The sequence below is a fragment of the Phascolarctos cinereus genome, unplaced genomic scaffold (assembly GCF_003287225.1).
Source record: "Phascolarctos cinereus isolate Bilbo 61053 unplaced genomic scaffold, phaCin_HiC Scaffold_2;HRSCAF=192, whole genome shotgun sequence".
Taxonomy (NCBI): Eukaryota; Metazoa; Chordata; class Mammalia; order Diprotodontia; family Phascolarctidae; genus Phascolarctos; species Phascolarctos cinereus.
Window position 1 is genome coordinate 22,066,109 of NW_027555625.1, and position 27,701 is coordinate 22,093,809.

At 46.3% G+C, this 27,701-nt stretch overlaps 1 protein-coding gene across 2 annotated transcripts in view; it reads left to right on the forward strand.

The window, feature by feature from the left end:
- Positions 1-27,701, forward strand: part of SFXN5 (sideroflexin 5) — a 198,000-nt gene that overhangs the window by 146,527 nt on the left and 23,772 nt on the right. For both annotated transcript variants that reach the window (XM_078149254.1, XM_021001098.2), the window contains exon 13: positions 9,012-9,129. In XM_078149254.1, coding sequence (XP_078005380.1) covers positions 9,012-9,129 — 118 coding nt within the window. The remainder of the gene's footprint in view (positions 1-9,011; positions 9,130-27,701) is intronic.

Here is a 27,701-nt window from a genome sequence, read left to right on the forward strand (position 1 = left end):
ATTCCCTACCTCCAGGCCTTTGCATTGGCTGTCCCCTGTGCCTGAAATGCTCTCCATCCTCACCTCTCCATTTGGATTCCTTCAATAATCAGCTGAAATCCCACATGAGGGAGGCTTTTCCTGTTCTCCCCTCCCAGCTGCTGGTGCCTCCTCCTCTGAGATTACCGTGTATCTATCTACTCTGCACATATCACATCTATACTTATGTATGTACCTAACATGTTGTCTCTGCCATTAGAATGTGAGGCAGGGTTGGGGCTTTTTCTTTTCTTTTTTTTTTGTATCCCTAGACGTATATCACAGTGCCTAGCACATAGTACGCACTTAACGAATGCTTTTTGACTGGCAAAACCAGAGAAGGTTGGGGTTTTCTTTCAGAAGACTGATTGTCAGTAAGCCTTTAGGTTTTCAAACTCTGTGTTGCCCTGGTTTGTTGCTATCTTGGTAGTTCAGCCGAGCCTCCCCATTCTATGTCTACCCCCCCCAAATCTGGCTTTCTGTGCCTTCTCAAATGAGAGCTAATTAATCTGATCATAGGCATATGAAGGCATAGATTCAGAGGAGGTGCTCATTTTACAAATAAGGAAACCGAGGCCCAGAGAACAAGTCACCAATCTCCTCTGTACTTCAGTTTCCCTCATCTTTAAAATGTAGGGGCTAGTCTTGGCTTTTGAGGTTGTTTCCAGCTCTAGAGATTTAGACACAGCAAGATGGCTTAGTGAAGAGTCAAAAAGGCCTGAGTTTGAATCCTATCCTAGACATTGACTAGCTGTGTGACCTGGGCAAGCCATATAAGCTCTATATGCCTCAGTTTCCTCATCTATGAAACGAGGAAATTGGACTTTATATCCTGTAGAGTTTTTCCCAGCTCTAATTCTCTCAGCTATGAGCCCAAAGTCACACAGAGCCAGGTTTCGAACACCGATTCATCCCTCTTTGCACTGCATCACCATCTAATCTGTCCTAATGAGGGATGGCTAGAGGGCAGCTCTGCCAGCAGTCATCCCCTCCCCCTCCCAGGGAACAAGCATGCACTCAAACAGAGGCCCTCTGGAGACAAGTGCCCTACCTGTATTGCACCTCTCAGACAGAGGCCTGAATGGGAGAATTGCAGGGGAGGAAGGAGGTGAGGGCGTTGCTGGGACAGGCTGGTAGGAGGTGTGGTCTGTTCCAGAGAGCCTCCTCTCCCGTCCCCTGCAGCGACCCCTCTCCACGAATTTCCGCAGCTGACATTGTCACCTAATCGCTGCCCACAACGAGATCCTGCTCACGGATTTCTTTGTAAGAAGGAAGAATCCCACAGAATCTGTCAGATGGGATATTGTAGTTAGCTCTTGTCATGTTTAGTTTAGCATGTAACACCTTCTTCTAGGCAAACACGGCTCCAGTTCAGTGATCCGATAACTTGTACTCATCCGCTTAGCTGCTTCCATATGGAATAAATTGTGGTGCCTACTGCAAAGTGCGAGAGGCACTGGTCAAACTATACCAAATGCAGACCACTAATGAACAAAGAGATGAGAGCAGAACCAAGGTGTATTTATGGTGAGCTGCCAGGGCTCTGTCTGGGGAGCCGCCGGGCGTGGTAAGGCCCCGGCTGAGGGAGACAGCGAGCACACATGAGCGATTGGTGAGTGCCCCACACTGCTATCCGAAGGCTAGCTCCTTGCTCCTTAGCAACTGACCCCCTGCTCCCTCTGGTGATGGGCTTTCCACCTGCCCTGGGCATTCAGCATCAAGGCCAGGAGAGGCCTGGGGACATCATCACTCACATTTCCAGACTACAGCAGAAGGCTCACAATACAATTCAACTCAGCAAAAACAAAACAAAACAAAACAAAAAAAACAACTTAGTCGTCTGCTATGTTCCAGGCACTATGTTACACACAGGAGATACAAAGCCAACCAAAGGATAATCCCTGCCCTCAAGAAGCTTACATTCTCCTGGATCTAGGAAGCAATATATTCACAGATAAGTAAGGATAGGGTAGGGTGGTGGATAGGGTGGCCAATTTGGAGTCAGAAAAACATGAATTCAAATCCCATCCTAGCTACTTACTAGCTATGTGACCCTGAGTAAGTCACTTAACCTTTTTCAGCCTTAGTTTTCTCATCAGGAAGATGGGGACAAGAATAGCACCAAATTCTTATGAAGATCAAATGAAATTATCTATGTAAAGTGCTTTGCTAATCTTAAAGTGTTATATAAGTACTAGCTATTATTATTATTTATTATTATCATTAGGATTGGACCTGTGATTGATATTGGGACTCCTAGATGAGAAAACCATCTCCCAATGTAAACTGATAACTTATTTTTTAAATTTTTTTAAAAATTTTTTAGGCAATGGGGTTTAAGTAACTTGCCCAGGGCCACATAGCTAGCTAGCAAATGTCTGAGGCCAGATTTGTACTCAGGTCCTCCTGACTCCAGGGCCAGTGCTCTATCCACTACACCACCTAGCTGCCCCACCCCCACACATACACCTTATTTATACTCAAGGCTAGTCCTTATCTTTCGTCACTTCCTCTTCCCCGCCAACAATTGCTGGATAAGTAGATAGCATATATGAATTAATTTCCAAAGGGAGAATGCATTAACAGCTGGAGGAATCAGGTAGGATATGGAAGCATTCCTATCCCTAGTTTCAGAGATGAAGAAACTGAGGCCAAGCGAGATAAAATGACTTGTCCAGGATCACACTGATAATCGGTGTTAGAGCCAGAACCAGATCCTGGGTTTCCTTACTCCAAGTCCTATGCCCTTTTCACCAGATTTTGAGGAGACTTCTGGGATGTGGCCCAAGAGTTTGGAGCAGAATTGGGAGAGGCCATAGAAGGAGAGGGGAGGGTCAGTGTAGCGGATGACTCCTCTGCCTTATTCTGGACCTTGTTTAGGGATGATAACATGACTATAGTGTTCTCCGTGGACACAGAGCCAAAGCCTTCTGAACTCGTACCACTTCACTGCCTATCTATGTCCTAGACCAAAGTGGGAGGGAGTGAAATAATCAAAGAGGATATACATGCACCTTTCTGTTCCAGTGGCTAGGGGAGGGGGCGTCTGGATGGTGTGAGGCAAGAGGATGGACATTTCCCCTTAGAGTATCATCTCCTTCCTCTTATCCATTCACTCCAAGTACTTCTGAAGTCCTTACTATATAAGCACCAGACACTATGCCAGGCCATTGCTTATACAAATATAGGAAAGAAACAATCCCTACCCTCAAGAAGTTTATATTCTGACAGTGGAGAGATAACATGTACATAGCTAAATAAATACAGAACAAATACAAAGTAAATAACTTTGGGGGAAATATCAGGAAAAGCTTCTGTTATCAAGTGGAACCTTGAGTGAAGGATTCTGTGAAGCAGATTTTTTTTTTTTGCTTTTTGGTGGGGCAATCAGGGTTAAGTGACTTGCCCAGGGTCACACAGCTAATAAGTGTCATGTGCTTGAGATGGGGGTTTGAACTCAGGTCCTCCTGACTCCAAGGCCAGAGCTCTATCCACTACGCCACCTAGCTGCCCCTGTGAAGCAGAATTGAGGAGAGAGAGCGTTCCAGCCTCTGCAAAGACGCATTCATCCACTCAGCACTAATGAGCATTTGCTGGTTGCCTGTTCCACGGCTAGACCCTATATACCAAGAGATATGTATTAAGGCAGTTCCTACTCTCATGAAAGGCTGGGAAGGTCAAATGTTTACTACTGACTTCCATTTTTCCAGTGCGTTTGAGGTTGACCAACCATTTTTATTTCTGGCATAATGTAAGCTCCTTGAAGGGAGAGATTTTTAGATTTGTATCCCCATTTCTTAGCACTGAGGTGCATAGTAGGGACCTACATGTGCTGTGTCCATAGTAGGTGCTTAATAAATGTGCGTCGACTGATTGATTGGACAACAGGAAACATAGAAAAATTAGATGACTTGCCTGTGATCACACAACAAATGTTACAGCCAGGATTCAAACCCAGGTCTTCTTCCTGATTTCAAGTCCAATGCTCTTTGCGCTATGTTGCCCTTTCCCAGGTACCTTATTGCCAGGCAGGGCCAATTAGATGGTGACTATAGACAATGAGTGATGGACAGATTCAAAAGAAGGAAGATTCACTTCTTGGAGTGTATGTTGGGGAGGAAAGAGGGTAGAAACTAAGGAAGACTTCGTTTATGAGGCAGCCTGACAGAATGGTAAACTGAGGCTGAGCAAGGTGAAATGACTTACCCAGTGTCACATAGCTAGGAAGTATCTGGGGCTGATTTAAACTCAAGTCATCCCAATCCCATGTCCTGCACCACCTAGTTGCCCAATTAACAAGCATTCTTTAAGTGTCTACTATGTGTCAGATCTGGTTCTGGGTAATGCCTGCACTTAGCTGTTGTTATTATTAAGGAGGTAGGATTCAAGATGAGCCTTAAAGGATGAATTTTAGTACATGGCAATGTCAGTTACTTCAGTAACTTCAGTAGACAACGGTGGGGGAAGGGGCATTTCAAACATGATGAAAATAGAGGTGAGAAGGCAGGAAAGGAATGTGGGAGGGAGAGCAAGTAGATCTGCCTGGTTTGGACATAGGAGATATTTTGGAAAGTAGTAGAAGAGAAAGTTGGCACCTCAAACCCAGCAAATTGGCAAAGAAGATAAAAGATGGGGATATTCAATGTTGGAGGGGTTGTGGAAAGACAGGCACACTAATGCATTTTTGGTGGAGCTATGAATTGGTATAACCATTTTGGAAAGCAACTTGGAATCATGCAAATAAAGTGACTAAAATGTCTATATCCTTGGACCCAGAGATTCTATTGTAAGAAATATACCTTGAGGATGTCTTTGATTAGAAGAAAGCCCCATGTAAAATAAAAATATTTATAGCAGCACTTTTTGTGGTAGCAAAGAACTGAAAATAAAGAAGATTGGGGAATAGCTAAACAAGTTGGGTGTAATGGATGTAATGGAATATTACTGAGCTATAAAAAATAATGCATGTGATGAATAGAGAAACATGGAAGATCTACATGAACTGATGCAGAGTAAAGTCAGCAGAACCAGGAAAACAATAGACACAATAACTACAACAACGTATCAATAGAAAGTGACAGTTGTAGAATTACAAAGAAGCAACATGGCCCCAAAGGGACCTCAAAGAAAAGTTTCCTCCTCTGACTCCTTTGCAGATCTGGGAAGACCATGGGTGTGAAATGTCGCATATATTTTCAAACTTTTTTATGTATTCATCAATTTTGGTGGTTTTTTTCTTATCTATTTAATAAAATATTTCTTGGATGAAAGAAAACTAGAAAAAATTCAGTCAGTGTCAAACAAAAAAAATCAATAACCATTAAAAACAAAAAGATCAAGAGAAGGTTGGGAGGAGGTTCTGAAGAGTCTTGGATGCCACATTGAGAAGTCTGGACTTCATTCCATTACCAGTGGTGAGCCATTCAATAGCCATTAGCAGGGAACATTGATATCATCATAATATAATTAGGGAAAGATTAACCTGGCCTCTGTGGGGGCCATTGACTTTGGATGAAGATCAGCTTGGGCTTTCTCTGCATAGCAGCCCAGTTCTAAGAGAAAAGGAGTGGTAGGAGACAAGCCACTAAGTCAGTGCCTGGCCCAGACTCTAGATCTGCATGTGTCTGTTCTCTGGGGTGGCTTATGGTCTCGTGTCAACAGCAGGCTCTCCCCACCTCCCATCAGGAGGGTACTTCATGCAGAGGACACAGTCTTGAAGAGAAAATCACAAATCACAGCAGTTGATGCCAAGAGGCAGTTGGCTGTGGGGTCCAGCAGCAGAACTCAGAGCCAAGTGTGATGACTGATTGGCTGTGGATCTGGGGTGATAGATTGGGAGAAGGAAGAAAGCAGATCCATAGTCTACCACAGCCTGGAGCTTCAGCCCAAAAAAGTGATCTCATTTCATAGAGAAGCACTTGCACTGAGTTTTACAGATTTTTAGAATCTGAGGCCCAATTAAGACCTGGCACCTTGTATGTTAATCAAGGGTGTTGGGTGGTTTCTTTTTTTTTTCCTTAATCTTTCTCCAACCAATTCTTAACTCACCCTGATGAGGATGTTTTAACCATTGTAATGGGAGCTGCCCGATTGGGAAGATGGCCTGGAAGTCGCACCTCAGCGCTCACAAGGGAGGTACTTTGGGTAGACTTGAAGCCTTTCCAGGTGACTGTAGGGCTCCCAACAGGGCTGTAATTACAAAGAAGACCTCATCCAAACAATCATGCCAGGCTGGCATTAGGAGGCAAACTAGGGAAGGCTGTTCTGAGAGCTTCTTTAGGGAGTTGGGAGATAGATGGGTAGAGGAATAGATGGGTGGGTGGGGTAATGGGTAGATAGGGAGAATCTTTCCTGGCCATCTTCCAGGGAAATGGAGGCAAGGGTACAAGAGGCTGGGACTAGTACTATCTGTGTGCAAGGATGCAATCCTCACCCTATTTCCAATGACATAGAGCAGATAATGACACTGTGGTCAGCACCCAGGCGCTGTGGACTTCCTGCCAACATGCCTCAGTGATAGCTCATCTCTTCTGTTGTGTCAATTGGTGGAGAACTGGCCAGAAACCCCTAGGGACCTGTCCTTCCTTTCCCCCTCCAGTCATTCATTTGTTCATCTAACAAGCACTTTGAAGACATCTTCCCTGCAGCTCTGAAGAGGTGGGAGGCCATGGGTGTGGAACATAATATAGTATCATGCTTTTCTAGCTTATTAATTTTGCTGAACTTTTTCTACCTTAAATTTTTTTTTTATTATAAGGGATGGGAAGGGGTGGGGGCAAGTGACATAAACAATTTTAACAATCACTTATGGAGTATCTACTGATGTGCCAGGTACTTGCTATGCACTGGGGATACAAAGACCAAAAAAAAAGGAAGGAAGGAAGGAAGAAAAGAAGGGAGGAATGAAGGAAAGAAAGAAGGGAGGAAGAAAAGAAGGAAGCAAAGAATAAAGCAAAGAAAGTAAAGAAGGAAAGAAGGGAGAAAAAAGAAGGGAGGGATGGAGGAAGGAAGGAAGGAAGTAAAGAAAGAGGGAAGGAAGAAAAAAGAGAAGGATGGAAAGAAGGGATGAAGGAAGGAAGAAAGAGAAGGAAGAAAATGGAGGAAAGAAAGGAGGAAGAAAGGAAGAGAGGAAGGAAGAGAGGGAAGAAGGAAGGCAGGAAGGAAGGAGAAAAGAAGGGAGGAAAGAAAGAAAAAGAAAAAAGGAAAGAAGGAAGGAAGAAAAAAGGGAGGAAGAGAGGGAGGAAGGAAGGGAAGAAGGAAAAGAGGAAGGAAAGAGAAATAGTCCCTTCCCTCAAGTAACTTAATTCTTTTTTGGGGAACCAGCATATGTAACAATGTGAGTCAATACATATTAGATACAAACTAACTTCGGAGGGTGAGGAGGGGTGGGGATGACTAAAGTACATGTAATGCAGTAATTCACCCTTGAAGAAGGCCTTGAAGGAAGCTGGATATTCCAAGATGCAGAGACAGCAGGGGGCGGGTTCTAGGCATGGGGGAACCAGGCTGTGTGAGTATTCAGAGATGGGATTGGGATGTTATGTGTGAGGAACAGGAATTAGCCTCCTTTGGCTGGAACCTAGGGTATGCGAAGCCTGGAAAGGTAGACTGGTACCAGATGGTGAAGGACTTTAAAATCCAAACGGAGGAACTTGCTTCTAATCAGCAGGGAACCATTGGAGCTTCCTGAACGAGAGCATGACATGCTGACACCTGTGACTTCAGCATCTCAATATCTCTCTTGTTTCCAAGCTCAGTCCCAGCTGATTCTGGGGGATGCATCTGGGGACCTAGAAGAAGGCACCACCAATGCTCAGGGTGGTTCCCACTGGCGGTCCCCATCTCCTCCTGGGCCCCAGGCTCCTTGGCTCGCCTTCTGCTGACAACCTTAACAAAGGGCCCGAATTCAAAACTGCTGATGACAAGTCTTTCAGCCTCAACTCAAGGGCCACCTCCTACCAGAAGCCTTTCTGGATTCCCCAGTCATTAATACTCCTCACTCCTCCCAACAATTAGTTTTCTGTGTATTTGTTGGTTTTCCCAGTATTTCTTGAGGGCAAGGACTCTTTCATCTGTGTCTTTATCCCCAGAACCTCAGAGAGTGCCAAATGCTTATTAAAGGTTCATCGAATTGGATTAAATGCATTAGGTAGACTTGCTCTTGGCTGACAGATGCGCAGCCGGTTATCATCTGTTGTTACCTTGCCTGTACCTGAAGCCTTTGCCGTTAGATTGGATCCCTCCCTGACTAGAGTCTGAAAATATTTGGGTGCGGGGTTAGCACACCCTCCTGTTCTACACCGCCCTGGTCTCACTGGCCCTTCTACGAACGCTGTTCCTTTACCTTTGCTTACCAGGATTATTCCCCTTCTTGGAATGCCCTATTTACACACGCACACGCACACGCACACACACGTAGAGCCTGCCACATGTTTGTGGATAAGATCACAAGTTTAGAACTAGAAAGAACCCCTTATTTTATTTTATTTTATTTTTATTTACTTATTTATTCATTCATTTATTCATTTATTCATCTATTTATCTATCTGTTAGTTCATTTGTTTGCTCATTCGTTCATTTGTTTATTTGTTTATTTATTTATTTATTTGTTTTTAGGCAACTGGGGTTAAGTAACTTGCCCAGGGTCACACAGCTAGTAAGTGTTAAGTGTTTGGTCTGAGGCCAGATTTGAACTCAGGTCCTCCTTTCTTCAGGGCCAGTGCTTTATCCACTGTGCCACCTAGGTGCCCCTAGAACCCCTCATTTTAGAGGTGAGGAAACCAAGACCTGGAGAGGAGGGGGCATTTGCCCATGGTCCCACAGCTAGTGAATGACAAGCCCAGAATTTCAGCAGTCTGGAGTTATTTTGTATCACATGAACGTTGGTGACTTCCAACTCCTCGTGGGGCCCTGGTGGTGGGTGAGAAGGAGGGAAGGAGCTCTTCTTCCTCATCCCTAAGTCTAATGTGCCCCCCCTCTCTCATCCGCTCCAGGACATTTCTCCTGCAGTCTCGGCCCCGGCTCCTTCTGCCTGTGCAAAGCTTCGTGTGCCTTGCCGCCTTCGGCCTGGCCCTGCCTCTCGCCATCAGTCTCTTTCCACAGATGTCAGAGGTCAGTAATGGGGAGGGTGAGGAAACGGCATGAAGGAAGGGCCCCACTTTAACTGGGGCGGGGGTTGGCTGTTACTCTAATTCCTGTTATCAAGTGTTCCCTCCTGCCCACGTGGCGTGGACCTGGATGGGGTCTCCCACGAGTGAGAAGAGAGGTCGTGCTGAAGAGCTGACAAGTGTCCCAAGATCTAGAGACTGGGCTAGGCCAAGTCAGGGCCTGAAACCCACTCCAGTGGGTTCAGTGAAGTGGGAGTTGGGAATCATTCCTCTTTGGCCTGGGGCTCTTAACCTGGGGTCTGAGAACTGTGTGTGTGTGTATGTACACATAAACACATACATACATGTATATGCATATACACACATGCATACATATATGTATGTGTATATACATACATATATACTATATATGTATAAACACAACAATATTTCACTATGCATTTTGTTTCATGCATTGGTAAAACATTCTTCTGAGAAGGGGTCAGTAGGCTACACCAGGCTGCCCAAGAGGTCCAGGAGTCCTTCCTTAGGCAGAGGACTAATTCATCTCTCAAGTGGGCCTGAAGCTCCATGCCCTTCTTACGTTCTATTCCAATGGAGTGTAAGCTTCTTGCGGGCAGAGGCGGTCACATTTTTGTCTGTGTTCCCAGTGCCTAGTGTATGTCACGCACCATCTGTGCTTATGGAATGAAATTGGACTGAAATCCCTGAACTGAAGTTGTTGATCTGGAAGCTGCCTTAGAGATGTCTTATTCAGGGAGGTCCAAGCGTCGTAACAACTAGGCACGTGATGGGAGACCCTTGAGTACACTGGGAATGTGCACCATGAAGGTCGTTATAGAATTTATTCCAGGACCATCCATTACCAGGACTAATTGCTCTAAGCCTGCTCAGCAGGATAGCTGGGGGTGGGCAGGCACACCTGCTGTAGTCGAGGCCCCTGCTGGTCCATGGGTGCTGGCTACCTCGACACCACAAGAGAGCCAGGATTCTTCAACTGTGGGGGCTCCCTCCACCAGTGAAATTTGCAAGGCATCAGTAAATGGTCTTTGTGAATTAGCTGGAAAATTCACCATGGCTCTGCCAAGCCACCGCGGAGCCCTTTGGAACTTGTGGGGGATGGTCCTTGGGTGACAAGCACAGGGAGAGGCAGCTTTGGTTTGGATGAGAGGGTAGCAGAGTTAGACCCTCTGCAGGACAGCCTGGATCTGCTTCTGAGCTGTGGCTAGTCCCTTTCCCTCTCTTGAGCCTCAGTTTCCTCTTCAGCAACATGATGTTCTCCAAGGTCCTTTCCAGCTCCAATCTCTGAACGAGGAAGTCTTTTCACCAGACTATTCTGGAAGCTTCTTCCAGAGCTGGCAAAGCTGCCAGAGCTTATGCTCAGTTGGCAGAGATTTCAAGATCCCAGGGTTACCTCCATGCTACGATGAGGCTTTCATGGAGGGATGTATGTTTGCTAGCTAATTAAGTAAAAACTTTTTTTGCTGGAAAGCTCGGAAGGCCTCAACCTGGGGGAGCACCGTTTGGCCCCTGCACTGCACATGAGATTCTCTTGTCATTGTTGTTGTTCAAGCGTGGTTGCAATCACGTCTGCCTCTTCGTGACCCCATGCATGTGATTGATGGGATCTAATCTAACCCACTCATTTTACAGAGAGGGAAACAGAGGCCCAGAGAGCATTTCTGTCCAATAGATTGCAGAATCCACAACCTCCCCCTTCCAAAGGGTCTGGAATAACAGAACTTTCATCCCCATTTTCTATCAATTTGTCCAAAGTTATATGACTAGCCAGGAGCAGAGTCAAGTGATTTAGGCCCCAAGTTTCTTAACTCCCAGTCTAGGGTTCGAAACCAGAGAATTTCAGTGGAAAAGTGGTCACCTAGTCCATCCTCCACTGAAAGAATCCCTACTAACATCCCCAGCCTCTGCTTAAGGCCTAGACATAAGTGACAGGGAGCTCACCACTGCCAAAACACTACTCCACCTTTGGACAACTCTCATTGTTAGGAAAGGCAGCTAGGTGGCGCTGCAGTGGATAGAGCACCAGGCTTGGAGTCAGGAAGACCTGAGTTCAAATACTAGCTATTTGACCCTGGGCAAGTCACTTAACCCTGTTTGCCTCAGTTTCCTCATCCGTAAAATGAGCTGGAGAAGGAAAAGGCAAACCACTCTGTTCCTTTGCCAAGAAAACCCCAAATAGGGTCACAAAGAGCCAGACACAACTGAAATGACTGAACAACAATTGTTAGGAGGTTTTCCTCAATATTAAGCCTAACTTGGCTTCTTTGCAATTCCCCCATCTACTCAGCCACCGCTGCTCCTTGTTATGACCTTTGGGACCAAATAAGACAAGTTTGATTTCTCTTTCACACGTCAGCCTTTCAAGTCCTTGAAGACGGCTAGCACGTCTCCCCTGAGCCTTCTCCAGTCTAAATGAAGCCAGTTCTTTCCCCTGGTCCTGGTATGCCATGGACTCCCAGCCCATTACTGCCCTGCCAGCCCTCCTCTGCTCTCCAGCTTACCAGTGCCCCATCTCAGTACATCAGACGAGATCTAACCAGGGCAGAGGATGGCAGGACAATCACCTCCCTGCCTCTGCAGCCCAATATTGTGTTACCTCTGATGGGCCGTTGTTGACTTAGATTGCGTTTGGAATCCACTAGCATCCCTAGGTCACTTTTAGACAGGCTGCTCTCCTAACCCTGCTTCCCCCATCTTGTACATGTGAAGTTGATTTTTTTTTAATCCAAGTGAAAGGCTTCACATTCGTACCTACTGAATGTCCTCTTTTTAGACTGAGCTCAGTGTGCTGGCCCGTCAAGATCTTTTTTGTGATTCCTGATGCTGCCATCCATGTTCCAGCTGTCTCTTTTACCTCTGTGTCATCTGGATGGTTCAGCTTCTTGTTCTGAGCCAATGGTTCTCCCTCCTCATTCTCTTTACCTTTTCTCTTTATCCATTCTTCTTACCCTTTATATAAGGACTCACCATTCCCGGGACTGGGAAAGGCCGCACTTAAGAGCTAGCTGGGGTCAGGGAGGGGATAGGTGGGGGATTCCTTTACATTTTGTTGCAGTAACCTGAAGAGGCAACCATCATGTGAATGTCCTCACACTCCCTCATCCTTCTCCCAAGTCCCACAGTCTAAAGCAGAGAGCTTAGACTCTAGCTGCTAGAGGGAAGTCTCCTGTTCACAGGTGATTGAAATGTAAGCTCTTGGGATTTAGAGCTGAGAGGGACCTAGGAGATCACCTAGTCTTGTCCCCCATGATTTTACAGCTAAAGAGGTTGGGGAAGGGACTTGTCCAAGGTCACAAAGTGCTAACTAACAGAACCAGGCCAATTCCAACTTCAAATCATACACTTTTAGACGAGACCACAATATAAACTCATCCAATGTTATCTTTTCATCTCCTCCATTGCTGTAGAATAAGGTAATGAAACTCATCTCCTAAAGGGAAGGGTCAATGTGGGGCAGTCCCTCCATCCCTTTGCCAGTCCTCCTCCCCCCAGTCTGGAAGTTATTCCATGAGTCTAACTGAGGTTCCTTGTGCTGCTCCTCAGAGCCCTCACCTCTTGTCCCAGCTTCAATGGAAGAAGAGAGCAAGGTGCTCCCTCTCAAAGGATCATCACCCTTCCTTGAGCAGGGAGTCACTTGTAGAGAACCCCTAGGTTAAGCTGGTTCCCAGGCTTAACTGTCTCTGAGCGGGATCTTAGGACTGTCTGCAATACATGGCACCATAGCTACCAGCCAGTCATCTGGAGGGACTGTCTTTTCCCTCATGCTCGTCACACTAATTAATTCTCTCTAACAAGGTGGTTCCCTTGCCATCTGGGCTGAGCCATGGGGATTGTGTGTCATGTCCCAGAAGTGGGTGGGATCTGTCACAATGAGTCTGGGCTTGCTGGGGATGACCCAACCTCACCAAAAGTTACAGAGGTCATCACCGGGAACACAAGCCACATCATTAATAATTCATCATCAGTTAATTAAACAGGCCCTGGGGTAGGGATTGGAAACCAACCATTGGAGCTGCTGTCCTCACCAAATGATTGTTCTGGGGGGTCCCAGACCTCACCCCATACACATACATCCCATTTGGGAAAAGGGATAGGGTCCCAATCCTTCCCCTGGAAGCACTTGTGAGCCTGCTTTTTTCACAAGATGTTTCTCCAGGACCTATAAGAATAATACCAGCAGTGGTGGCATGATCCTACTTTCCTCTGCCCCTGAATAATTACCCACAGCCATCCAGTCCTCTTGTACAAGAGGAAGTCCTCGCTGCTATCTAACCTAAATCCTTTCTGCTGTACTTGGTGGCCATTTTCATTGGTCTTGGCTTGTATGGAGCTGCATTTGAGCTCAGCACAATGACCTTCAGATGGTCAAAGACCAAGATCATGGATTTGTCCCTTTCTCTCCTTTTAGCCCCCATTATACTTCATTATCTGAGAATTCAAATACAAGTCAGGCCCCAGATTCTAGTCTGATTCCCACTGTCCCCACCCTAGTTCAGGACTAAATTACTACCATAGCCTCCTCCTTTCTGGCTTCCAGTCTCTTTCCCCTTCGGTCCATTCCACCCAATGCCACAAAATTAATCTTCCTAAAATACCAAGGTCATCCACTGCATCTTGAGCCATTACCAGTCATCTTGACTCTGTCCTGCCACTGGACTATGAAGACTCTGGAAGAGAGAGTGAGGTCAGCAACTTTGGCTTGCCTCACTTAAATCCAATTGATATATGCATTAAAAGGCATCACCCATGCTCAGTGATGTCATTTTGGTCCTCTTTGAGAATGAAGCCCTACGGCCAACTGACAGACTAAAGTAAAATATTCACATCCCTTACCTAGCATTGAAAACCTCTCACTACCTCGGCAATCTTCTCTCCTGCTGTTCCCCAATATCAGCCTCCACTACCTTTTTTATTTTAACTTCTAATGACCAAAGAACAATCTTGTGTGTCCAGACTGCTTCTCCTTGGTATATGACGGCTCCCTTCTAGTTACCTGCAACGTGTGTTGTTTAATGTCAAAATTCTAGTTTGAGTATGACATTTCTTGATACGTTAAATGTACTATTTCTCTTTGTCAGTTTTCTATGGATTCTATTAAGCTGTACTCTTTCCTCTGTCTCCAATACTTCTAGTTGCCTGCGATGTGTGTTGTTTAATGTCAAAATTCTAGTTTGAGTATGACATTTCTTGATACGTTAAATGTACTATTTCTCTTTGTCAGTTTTCTATGGATTCTATTAAGCTGTACTCTTTCCTCTGTCTCCAATACTTCTGGGAAACTTCCCATATGATTTCCTGATATTTTTATTTATCATGTTTTCCTGGAGTATCTACAATTCACCAATTATCTTGAGCATTCCATCTTCAATGCCAGTGGCCTTATCTTATAGTCATCTCCGGGTTCTTCCAAATGCATTGGCTTTTGTTCTGACAATCTTTCTTCTGCCTCTGAATTTTTGAGTCTCTGATTTACTCTCTTTTGGAAAATCTATTATTTTGGAGTGGAAAATTGGCCGTCTGTTCTATGCATCTTTTTAAAAAATTTCTTATTTCAGAGCTCTCAATTGTATCTTAATTTCCATTATGATTTCTTTCTTGAACTCTATTTGATCACTCTTCTGAACCTTTCTGGAGGATCCTACAATCATCTCCTTACCATTTCTAGGGGTTTCAACAGAGTTGTTGCAGTTCTTTCCTTCTCTCTCTCTCTCTCTCTCTCTCTCTCTCTCTCTCTCTCTCTCTCTCTTTTTCTTTTTTTCCTTTCTTTCTTTCTTCCACTAGGCAATGGGGTTAAGTGACTTGCCCAGGGTCACACAGCTAGTAAATGTTATATGTCTGAGGCCGGATTTGAACTCAGGTCCTCCTGAATCCAAGGCCAGTGCTCCTATCCACTGCACCACCTAGCTGCCCCCAGTACTTTCCTTTTCATTGGGGCTTTTGAATACTTGTCTTTTATTCTAGTACTTTACTGTGTCTTCTTTGTTGTCTGTTCATATTTCTTTTTTTATATAAGTCCTTTACTTTTTCCTTGTAATGACTTCTGTCTCTAGTGACTAGTCTCTAATGAGACTTTATTGGGGAGTCAGTCGCCAGTATCTAATGAGATTGACTCTGTAATAACCAGTCTTTCTTTGTAGCTTGCTGTTGCTTTTACCCTTATTTGGCACATTTCTTGCTATTTTGACATTATTTACCTCCCTGCACTCAGGGACCCAACCATACTGTCTTTCTGGAAGTTCACATGTACTACCCCATGCCCTATCTCAGTACTTTTGCATGGGCTGCCTGTCCCCCATTCCTAGAACATATTTCCTTTTCACTCTCCCTCACCCCACCCCCATTACTGAATTCTCTTCCTTCCTTCAGACCAAGTACCACCTTCTATGCAAAGCCTTTCCTGATCCTCTCCCCCCAACTCCTAGGTGTTTAGCTGTTGTTCAGTCATTTTGGTTGTGTCTGGCTTTTCATGATGCCATTTAGAGTTTTCTTGGTAAAGAAACTGTAATGGTTTGCCATTTCCTTCTCCAGCTCATTTTACAGATGAGGAAACTGAGGCAAACAGGGTTAAGTGACTTGCTCAGGGTCACACAGCTAGTAAGTATTTGAGGCCAGATTTGAACTCAGGTCTCCTGACTCCAGGCGTGGTGCTCTATCCGCTGCACCACCTCACTGCCCTGGTATTTACCTATGTTGTGTTTATTTTCTTTATTTTCTGTATATATTTGTATTTGTCCTTATTGTCCCCCCGATAGCTCCACTAGACACTGTTTTATTCATGGCATTTGTATCCCCAGCACCAAGCACTGTGCCTGGGATACAGCATGCACTTAATAAGTGCATGTTGATTGTTTGATGTGACAGGTTCATACTCCCTCCCCCTAGGCCAGAGTCTTCCCTCTCTTCTGCCTTTTCTTTAGGCACCTCTACCTCTTCCTCAGACCTGTTTTCCATGCTCTTCCTGGCCTTTTCCACCTTTCTTGCCCTTGTCTGACCCTTAAGACCCAGCTCAGGTCCTGCCTTCTCAGGGGTGCTCCTTGGATCCCCCCCATCTCTCCCTCCTGGGAGGAGCTCTACCACTCAGTTGGCCTTCTTCCTATATTACCTTCTATTGTTTAACTTCCATATAGGAATTGTGTCTCCTTCTCCTCTTGCCTTATAAGTGGCCTGGCACAGGTCTGGACACACAGGAGTTGCTCAGTAATGACTTCATGATCAATACCTATCATGTCTGAGGAAGGTCTGGGGATCCCTGCAGGAAGGAAGCAGACCTTCAAATCGGGGGTCACACTAGGGAAATCAAATCAATGGGGACAGATTGTGAATGCCTTGACACCAAGGCCCTTCTTGCTGGCGACAAGCTTCAGCAAGGCCTCTGTGGGATGTAGGGATCTGGGGAGGTGTGTTTTCTAAAGCAGGGCTTTTCTACACATGTCTGGGGTAGTCTGCTGCCTGTAACGACCAAGGAACCCACTCTTCTCACCCCTTTAAAGGCCCCTTCCATCAATCTGCATAAAATCTGCCTCTGTCTGGACTCTCCTTATGGATACACATTTAAAAGCTATTCCCTTATCTTGAAAGCTATTCTTTCTTCCTTTTTGTTCCCTTCCTCCCCCTTCTCTCTTTCCCTGTTGCTCTACAGTCAGGAATTAGTACAGAGAAGTTGAAGGCATCCCACACTTCCATAGGGACCCTGATCCCACCCTGTCCTACTATCTCTCGAAAACACCATTCCCCACAGTCGATCCATCCCCTGCTCCTTCATTCCCCCATCCATTGCTGTCATCAGATCATAAATCTAGACCTGGAGGGACCATGGAGGCCATTTAGACTATTTTACAGATGAGTAAGCCGAGGCTCAGAAGAGTTAAAGAAGGAGCAAGTGTCTGAGGCAGCATTTGAACCCAGATCTTTTTGACTTCAAGTCCAATCCTTTATCCACTATATGATACTGAACTCCCACCCCCAGCTCTAGTTTCTGCATCTTTTCTCATTAGAATGATGTCTACACCACACCACTGCCTTATTTTACTCATTGTAACAACATGTAGTGACAGTCACCCCAGGAGGTAGCAAGGTCCCCCTCACTAAAGGTGTTCAGTTAGTGAGTGGCCAGTTTGAGGGGATATATTGTATATTGGGTTTCTTGTTCATGTATGGGGTAGCTAGTAATCTCTGAGGCGCAGCTAGTACAGCACATTGGATACGGTGTTGAGCCTGATGTCACCAAGACTCATCTTCCTGAGTTCAAATCCAGCCTCAAACACTGACTAACTGAGTGATGCTGGGCAAATCACTTCACCCTGTTTCCCTCAGTTTCTTCATCTGTAAAATGAACTGGAGAAGAAAATGGCAAACTAATGTCTTTGTCAAGAGAACTCCAAATGAGGTCACAAAGAGTCAGACACAACTGAAATGACTGAACAACAAAGATAATCTCTGAGTATCCTCCCAGCCTGGTGATTCTGAAGCCCTCCAAGCTTTATCAAGCCTTTGTCCCATTACAGCCCTATAAAGTAGAGATGGTACAAGTAAGCATTGTCATCCCCTTGTGCAATGAGGAACTAAGGCTTAGAGAGATTATATTCTTCATTCAAGGTCACACCATGGATTTGCTCTCATAGATTTGGGAATTCTCTCCAGCTTTGTAGATCACAATTTCCCTGCCCATCGTGGGCAACTCTTGTCCAATTGTCCGAAAAGGTCACCATACAGGTCCACCCAATGTGCTGAAAGTCCGCCATGTTTCCTCCTGACCTAGGTACCAATGGAGTATTCTGTCTGCCCACCTGTCCTCCCTTGCTCTTACCACATGAACAGTTCCTACTCCCTCCTGGATGACATTCTTTCCTTCTCTTCTGCTCTGGAGATGTTTCTTGGTTCTATCTTGCATGCTGCCAATGCACCCCATGTGCCTCTACATTGCCCTCTCTCTTCCTCATCTTACTGCTTCAGAAGCCATGAAGGCATTGCTACAGTGGAGCATCATTGATAAAATATTAGTATTGGAAAGATGGGCCTTGGTTTTCATGGTAAATTTGGGGTCAGAAAAATTTCCCCCAAATAGTCCAGCCTACTTTCCTTCTTTTCAGCCGAGGGCCCTTTCACTGATCAACTGTGCTGTCTGCCCCTAATATACATATTATTGGAGAAGCTCTATAAGTGTATATTGAAATCTGGGCGATAGACATTCTTCATGGACATGGTCTTTCCTGTGTGGATAGTCAGGCCAGATTGTGACTTGTAAGACCCCTGTGAGGCAGGTACTGTAGGCATTGTTATCCTCCTTTTTCAGGAGAGGAAACTGAGGCACAGAGATAGGTTACATAGCTATTAGTTATTTAATAAAATATCAATATATTTAATAATAATCTTTAATAAAAAGTAATTATTTAATAAAAGTTGAGAAGCAGGATTTGAACCCAGTTCTCATCTGACTCCAAATTCAATTCCAGCATCCTGTACACTTACCAAATAATGCATTTCTGAACATGGGAAGGGATTCAGGGGTTGAGAAGGAGATTGGCCTAGGCTGGAATGTAATTTGCAGAGTGCTTTGCATAGAACCACAGGACTATAGTATCATAGCTCTAGAGCTGGAAGGGATTTCAGATGCCATTTGGTCATCTTACAGAGGAGGAAAGTGAGGCCCAAAAAGGCAAAGTGACAGGATCATGGATCATAGATTGAGACTGAAAGGGACCTCAGAGGGCATCAGGTCATTTTACAGATGGGGAAGCTGAGGCCTGGGGAAGTAAAGTAACTTGCCTAAGATCACACAGAGTAATAAACATCAGAGAAGGGATCTGAACTCAGATCATCTGACTCCAGAGCCAGGGACAACGTCTTTTTGCTGTACCACCGTTGCCTTTATTATTAAGTATCTGCTATTCAGTAGGTGTCTGCTGTTGTCCATCCCCGGCACTATATCCACTGCAGGGCCACCTAGCTGCAGGACTGGAACTACAAAGACAAAAATGAAACAACCCTTGCCTTCCAGGAGCTGATAGTCAGCTGAGATGGGGGCTGCATGTAGGGGAGAAGGCGAGGAGGCAGAACAGGTATCCTGGGGCCCGAATCATGGAGGGCTTTGGTCCAGGATCTGGCAAGAAGGGCTGACGTAAAGCATACAACCTTTCCCAGAAGACTCTGTCCTGTGGCAGAGGGATAGCTGACTCATATGTGCTCCTCCCAAGGCACTGAGATGGTGCCAACCCTGCTTTCTCTGTCCTCTGGCAACTCAGGGAGGAGGGGAGAGCAGGTTTGCAGGGGCAGGGGGCTTTAGAGACTATCTGGGGCTGGACCCAGGCCTCTTCCCCTTCTGACAAAATGCCTTTCCCAACTCCATTCAGCCTCACTAAGAAAGAGGAGGCAAGCTAGAAATAGCAGCCATGATAATATATTAATGAGAACTTGTTTAAAGGGGACTTTCTGGAGACACTATATTCTGCCATAGTTTTTTTTTTCCAACCTAGATCTTAGGAAGGTGGGGGTGAGGTGGGGAGACATACCGAGTCAAGAGGGCAATGGGTAGCTCCCCTCAGCTTGGTTGGGTGAAGACACCATTGTACTTGGAGCCTGGAGGACTGGGGTCACATCCCTCTGTGGACACTTACTAGCTGTGTGACCTTGGGCAAGTTACATAAACATTATGAGCCAGCCTCAATTTACTCATCTCTAAATGCAGATTCTGCTCAAGGATAGCTTTTCCTCCTTTTTCCCCTCCCTTAGAAATGGGAAGGGCTAAGTTCTCTGAAGGCTCAGCAGAGGAAGATATGGGCATCTGCCCGTCAGCAGACAATGTCCTGTTACACAGATAATATCCTTAATACTCTATGAAAATATCGGCCCTTTTTTCACTTCCTAGGTAGGGAGAAGTGGAGTTATCAGGCAGCACAGAGATGGTAACGGTGCCTACCCTCAGGGAGCTTACATTTCTGGAAAGGCAGGAAAAAGGCACTGATGCTCACACACCATCTACCCACAGATTGATACTCACAGAGGAGGACTCACACCCCATGACACACAGTGCCATATGTGGGAGTGCCTCCCCACACACCCCATACACACAGAGCTCCCAAGCTATTTTTCCTTTAGATAAAATTACCTTGATGAGGCAGTAGAAGAGGCCACTCAAGGGTAGAAAGAGATATTGAGATAAAGAGGTGGACCTTGACAGACTTGGGCCCCTACTTGGCAGGGGAGGAGGTGGTTTCAGGAGGGATCTCTGTTGATTCAACGCTCCCAGAAATACTCTTCCTATCCCCTGACCAAGGCTACAAGAAAGTTGGCACCGCTTTCCAATTTCTTGTTCTATCCCAAGAAGGGCCTTTAAACTTTGGGACCACAGAATATCTGGACACACAGAAAGGCCCTTCCAGGCCCTCACCCTAATTATGTGTGGGGAAGGAGCTGTCCTGGGCAGTCCAGGTGTAGGACTGTCTTAGCACAGGACAAGGACCATGGCTGATTGGGTGCTTATGTGAGTAATGTCAAAGAACTATACTTCCTCCACCCCATGCCAACAAACCCAGCTCCTTTTCAGTGAACAGGAAAGAGAGGGACACTTAGCCTTCATCAGTCCCTTGATAGCATCCCTCTCTCCTGCCCCTGCCCTAGCCTAGGCCCTCACTGCAATATTCTACTCCAGCTGCCTACCTTTGGACACATTCCTCCCAGATTGAGAGGCATGCTCAGGTCAGCCTGTCTCTGGCTCTGTGTCTGTCTGTCTGGGACTTCTTGTCTGTTCCTGGTAGGTACAATCCCTCTGTCTTCTCATCTCTCTTTTTATTCTCCATACTCTCTCTCTCTCTCTCTCTCTCTCTCTCTCTCTCTCTCTCTCTCTCTCTCTCTCTCAATCTCTCTCTCTCATTCTTGCTCGCTCTCGCTCTCTCTCTGTTTTCTCCTCCCCCACCATTCTGACTCTGTTTCTATTTCTAGCTTTTTCTACCTCTCTGTTCTGTCTCTCTCTGTCTCTCTTCTCACTCCTCACCCAATTATTTGCATCTTTCCTCAAACCCTGTTCCCTCTCCATTTCCTGCTCTCCCTTCCTTAATTCCTTCCCTGTTTCTTCTATCTTCTCCCCATTCTTCTGTTCTGTCTCTCTGCTCCATCTCTCTCCTACTCCTTTCTTTGCTATCTCTCCATTGTGTCTCTGTTCTGTATATCTCCCTAACCCTCTGTTCTCTCTTCTTCATTCTCAGCCTCTTCCCCCTAACCCTATTCTCTCTCTCCATCTTTTATCCCCATCTTTTCTTCCTCAGCCTTCTCCCCCTCCCTGTTCTCTCCTAAGACCCTCAGTTCTCTGTCTCTGTTTCTCTTGTCTCTTTTTCTCCTCATCCCTGGGTCTACTCAGAAAACTCTCTGTTCTGTCTCTTCCCTGTCTGGTCTATCCTCACTGTCTTTCTCTGCCTCTGGCTTCTCCATCTCTCAGTCTTTATAATTTGTATCTCCCTGAAAACCCTTCTCTGTTGTCTCTCCCCTACCCCATCTTTTCTGTCTCTGCTTCTCTCTGTATCCCTTCATTCTCTGAATCTCCTTCTTTGCCCCCAAATCTTTGTGCCTCCTAAACCCCTCTCTTGTCTCTCTCCTCCTCTTCCTCTCTCTCTCTGTACCCCCTAAACCTCTCTCTTGTCTATCTCTCCATCTCTGGGTCTGTTTCTGTTCCCTGTGTCTCCCCTACCCGAAGCCCTCTCTGCTGCCTTTCTCTCTCCCCCGATCTCTCTTCTCTGCCTCTGGCTTTCTCTCCTCTCCCTGCTCTCTGTTCCCCCCACCTCCCGCCTTTTCCCAATATTCCCCTGGGAGCTCTGGGGCCACTGAGCCCGGAGTGCAGATACAAGGCTGAACCATTGTTTGACAATCTGTTTTCATCTTCATCTTGTTGGCAGGCTGCAGGAGAAATGCAGAAGGTTAATGAGGCACTGTGAGCGGGATTACTGCGAGGAGGAGCGGGCGGGCCGGCAGGCGGGCGAGCGAGGAGCCACAGTGACAGGGAACCAGTAATTACTAATTAGGCGCAGTTTAACAGGAGGAAAAAGTGAAATCTCCTCTTCACCAACTGTCAATAATTAGCTGATTTGGTGAGGCTGAAATGTGTCCACAGTGAAAAAGGCAGCTTTTGTCCCCCGGACTTGAGCTTGATAGAGAAGAGGGTGTGGCTGGGGCAGCCACCCTGTCTGGGGACGGTGCCCAGGCTTAGGGGGTTGGGGAGTCAGGAAAGAGAGCTCAGCCCCATGGAGGTAGGGCTCCCCAGCCTTGGGCTGTAGCCTTCATGTACTAGGATTGTTTCCAACTCGATTGCCCCGATTCCCTAGGTGACCTTGGGCAGTTAACTTCTCTATGGGCCTCAGTTTCCCGATCTGCAAAATGAGGGAGCTGGACCACATGGCTAGCCTCTGAGGGCTCTTCCAGCCTTAACTCTATGGATGGACAGACAGGTCCAGATCGGAGATCCACAGCTCTTATTCTAGCCTCCCAGGCCTGAGGGCAAGGCAGGCAGGGAGAGGAGGCCGGCATAGTCCTATCCCTCCTCACTCCACTGTGTTAGAGATTGGGGGAAATGAACCCAGAAAATCTGGGGAAGGCACTTTGGTATGGTGGAGAGAATGCTGGACATCAAGTCCTAAAGACCTGGGATGGATCTGACCCCAGACCCTGGGCAAATGACCACCTTTCCCTGCCTTGGTTTCCTCATTTGTTAAATGACAGTAAAAATACTGATAGCACTTGCCTTGCAAAATCATCATGAGATTCTTAAAAGTTTTTTGGGGGTTTTTTTGTGGAAAACCATCATGTTCAACATAAAGGTTAGTTATTATTTGGAGACTTGCCCAAGATTACACAGTGAGTTAGAATCAGCACAGGGACCCTAGGATTCTGTCACCTGACGCTGCTTCTGCTAGAGATAGAGGGGACGAGAGGCGACAAGACTTTGTGCGCAAGATAAGGCGATGGACCAAATGGCCTTTTACGTTCTCCTCCAGCTCTAAATCTGTGACCTTCAGGACAACCAAGCAGGTAGCAATGAGACATTAAGGACTGGCAGGTTGGTAGAGGTGCCCATTCATGGACCTTCCCCAGAGGGAAGGGAAGGACCAGTAGAGAAGAGATTTGGGTTGGAGGCTCAACTTACAAGCTACAAGATCTTGGCAAGCTATTTTATTCTCCTGAAACCTCAGTTTCCTCATCTATATAATGGGGATAATGATATTCTTACTACTGGCTAAAATGTCTTTGGGAGGATTAAATAATTTGATGATATATGGAAAAGCTCTTTCTGACTATAAAGCCCAGCCTGGCACATGCTCGAGAAATGAGGATCATTTGATATTTCTACCTTGTTTATCTGGTCCTCAGGGCCCTGACAGTGACACAGCAGGGTATGGGAGGGAATACAGAGAGGAAGAGTGTGTGTGTGTGTGTGTGTGTGTGTGTGTGCATGTGTGTGTGTATGTGTGCGCTGGGGGGTGGGGTGGGCTTGTATGCATCTGTGTGCATTTGTGACCCCACAGATGTAAAGCAGTTTTTTTTTTACTCTGGCTGTGTGTGTGTGTGTGTGTGTGTGTGTAGCATATCTAAAGCTCTACCTGTACCAGCTGTTCTCTAGTGGGGGGTGAGGGTGGGGAGTCAGGTTCACAAGCTCACAGAGGGCTGCTTCCTGCTAAGCCTATTTGTTCATCATGCCTCAAGTGGGGGCTTTTCTGCTCATGCCCTTTGGCCCTTCCCTTGACACCTTGTCTGCCCTCCTCCCTCTCCACCCTGTGCCCCTGGCCCTGGCATCTGTGGAACACCTTGCCTGCAAAAAAAAAAAAAGGCACCACAGAGAAGGAAAAGCAGGCAGCAGCCTCACAACCTGCAGGCTTGGGGGCTCCCAGGAAAATACTGAGTCAGCCCTTCCTGGAGCTCCCTGGCTTCCCCAGCCCCTCCATCTTCTACCCTCTGCCCCTTACCTCCCTGTACCTCCCTGTACCCCTATTCAGCTCCCACATTCCTCTGCTCAGTGCACAGTCTCAAATCTAGAATTAAAAGGAACCTTTAAGATCAGCAAGCCCAAACCCCTCATTTTACAGATGAGGAAACTGAATCCCAGAGAGTTGAAAAGACAAGTAGTAAGTAGCAGAGGTTGGGACCCCTAGTTTTAAATCTGGAAGAGGCCTTAGAGGCCATTTTACAGATGAAGAAACTGAGGCCTGGAGAGGGTCTGGTCACAAGGTCACACAGGAAGTAAGTGTCCAAGCTGGGATTTGGCCCCAGGTTCTCTGACCTGATCAGTCCCTTATTCTCTCCACTGTAGCACACTGAGCACTCATCTCTTTGCTTCTCCTCACCTTCCCCAGTGCCACCCACCATACCCTCCCACCACCCAGACCAGGCATCAGAGTAGAGTGAAGGTATCTCCCCAAGGGAGGGAAGCACCTCCCTCCAATGATCTCCACTCTTGATCCCTTTCCTCTCCTGTTTCTGTAAAAAATGGCTCCATGTGGTGGCCTTTGCTGAGTCTCCAGCTTGGCCGAGGGACTACTGATACACTTGGTGGGGAATGTCTACCCCCTTCTTTCTCCCTTCCTCTAGGGGAGCTTTGGAAGCCCTGCCAAGTCAGGGGAGGTCCTTAGAGTCCAGCCCAGGCCCAGACACAAGATCTTCAGCCAGCTCACCCTGGTTAGCACACTCACTGGAACTTTCTCCTAGCCAGTGGTGACCCAGTTTCCATGGTCTTTCTCAACACCAGTTAATATGCTGTTTTGTAAATATCCTTAAGGCACTTCTGCATGTATAAGTGAGCATGGGTATGTGCTGTCTCTGTCATCACACCCTGGGCTCCTCCAAGGTAAGGTCTTTATCCCACCATCACTTAACACAAGGAGTAAAGCCTGGCTGATCATGCGAGGCTGAGTCTCTTGGGCTTCATTCACAAATGGGGAGAATCATTTCAGTGCCTTACATTGTGCTAGGAAAAAGTATCTCCAGGTGGGAGACATTGGGGAGATTGGGGAGTTAGATCCCTCCACGAATCCAGGGCAGTCCTTTCCATCCGCCAATGGAGAGCCTTCTCTGAGGGCTAGAGAGCAAGGTGGCCGCCACCTTTCCCCTAGAATACCCAAAGTGATCTTCTGTACTTTTGTTTGAAAATGTTTGTTTGGGGTCTTTCTTTTCTGTTGTTTTAATCAATCCCCATTGAACTGCAAAGTGGGCTATTTTTGCCATCAGAAATCTGCCGTGTTCCCCGCCCGCTGCTTTCTTGGAGTTTGCCCACAGTACCCCCTGGGAGGGGACGGATTGGAACAGCAAACCCATGTGGAGACATCAGAAACACCAACGCCACCTGTCACATTGCCTGTGCAGTAATCCATCCCCTCCCCCCCACCACCTCATATACACATCCCTCCAGTTTGGCCTCGGGGGGCAGCACCATGCAGTGCTGAGAGCTGGGCCAGGGTGTTGGGGGCCCAACTCGGAGAACTTCAACCCCCTCCTTTTCTCCCGTCCCCCCTTGTACCCTTCGTTTCTAAGTCTCACTAGATCATTCCTTTTTCTCTTTCCAGCGCCCCTGCTGCGCCCTTTCCATCCCTTCCCCAATATAGCACAGCATCCCTGGGCTGAATTCAGCAGGAAAGAGGTCCTTATGATAGGATAGTGAGTGAAAAGAAAAAAAAAAGGCCTCAGTTTGGAAGAGGATCCAGGGACAGATCCAGAGGGTAGCAGGATCCCCAGTTTATTATCCAAAGCAACGATAGGAAAATCATGTTTATATAATGCCTTGTTTTCTTCATTTTTAAAGCCCTCCCCCAACTACTGCATCACACTAGCTTTAAGATAGAGGTTGGACAGGAACCAGGATCTCCGTTTGGCAGATGGGAAACTGAGGCAGGGAGGGAGGCAGTCATTGACTCTGAGAGAGCTCCATACCAAGGGATGCTCAAAGAGAAAGGCAGAAACTCAGGCCAACCCACAAAGGAGAGTTCTAAACATAGAAACTGAAGGAATGTTAGTAGTCACCTAGGCTTACCTCCTCATTTTACAAAGGTGGAAACTGAGGTACAGAGAAATCCTAGCATCCCAGATCCAGAGCTGGTAGGAGGGACCTCAGAGGCCATCTGATCTGATCTTATTTTGCAGTTGAAGAAAACAAGGCCCGTAGAAATGAAGGGGTTTCCCAGGGTCATGGAGCTGGTAATTGTCAGGTGGGATTGGAAGTTTTCCTGACCCCCCACGCCTGGCACTCGCCAATCAAACCTTCATTAAGATACTTTACTCTATAGAAACTGGATGTAGTCTTTCCCAAACATATCCACCCTCTCCTACTTCCCTATACTCCAGTTGGTTTGAGGATACACAAATGAAATAATTCCTGCCCTCAAGGAGCTTACATTCTATCGGAACAAGATAGAATTTACACTCTATCCTCATGCCGTGCTTTCTCTCTATGAGACATTTGCTTAACTGAGTGTGTTTCACTGAGGGGGATACATAGTCTGCATAGGATAAATCCCCTGGCTTCATGAAGCTTATATTCTAGATTCATCTTCTTGAGTTCAAATCTGGCCTCTGATACTTAGAAGCTGTGTGACCCTGGGTAAGTCACTGAATCCAGTTTGCCTCAATTTCCTCATCTGGAAAATGAGCTGGAGAAGGAAATGGTGAACCACCACAGTGTCTCTGCCAAGAAAACCCCAAAGGGGGTCACAAAGAGTTGGACATGACTGAAAAAACAACTAAAAAACCTGCTGTGTAAGGTATGGAAAGAAAGTTGTTAATGACTTGGGGGCGGGGAGTGGAATCAGGTGAGACTTCATGGAGGAAGTAACCATTGGGCTTTAAAGGATAGGTAGGAGTTCAATAGACAAAGAGTGAGAGGGAAGAAAGCATCTTAAGCACAGTGTGAACAGAGATGTGGAAGGAGGAGAGGGGAAGACATGTTTGGGGAAGGGAGAACTCTCCCATGTCTAGCTTGGCTGTGACATAAAGTGTGTGGAAGAGAGTGATAGGAGGTGGGCGATAGACACAAAAGATAAGGGAGCACCAAATTATGCAAGCCTTGAATGCCAATAAAGGGGTTTTGAACTTTACATGAAGGCAATAGGAAGTTACCGAAGGTTTTTGAGCAGATGAATGACTGTCCTATTCTTGAGAAAGATTGTTTTGGAAGTGGCATGAGAAATAGAAGAAAGAAAGAGTGGAGGCAGGAAATAAGGAGGATCGGCCAAGTCGGTGATGGTGAGAACTTTTATGAGGATGGTGAAAGTAGGAGTAGAGAGAAGATAGGCCAAATACTTGGTAACTGATTGGGTTGAGAAGTGAGAGAAAGGGAAGATGGAAAGATAGCCCTGCAGTTACACACATGGGAGACCAGCAGGAAAGATCATGGAATCCCAGATCTAGAGCTGGAAGGAGCCTCAGAGGTCATTGTGTTCACCCTCCCCATTTTACAGATGAGGAAACTGAAGCCAAGGGTCATGTAGGTAATAAGTGATGGGACCAAGATTTGAACCCAGGTCCTCTTATTCCTTCTACTATACCAGGTAATGACAAAGAAGGGAATAGTGAAGCTAGAAAAAGGAG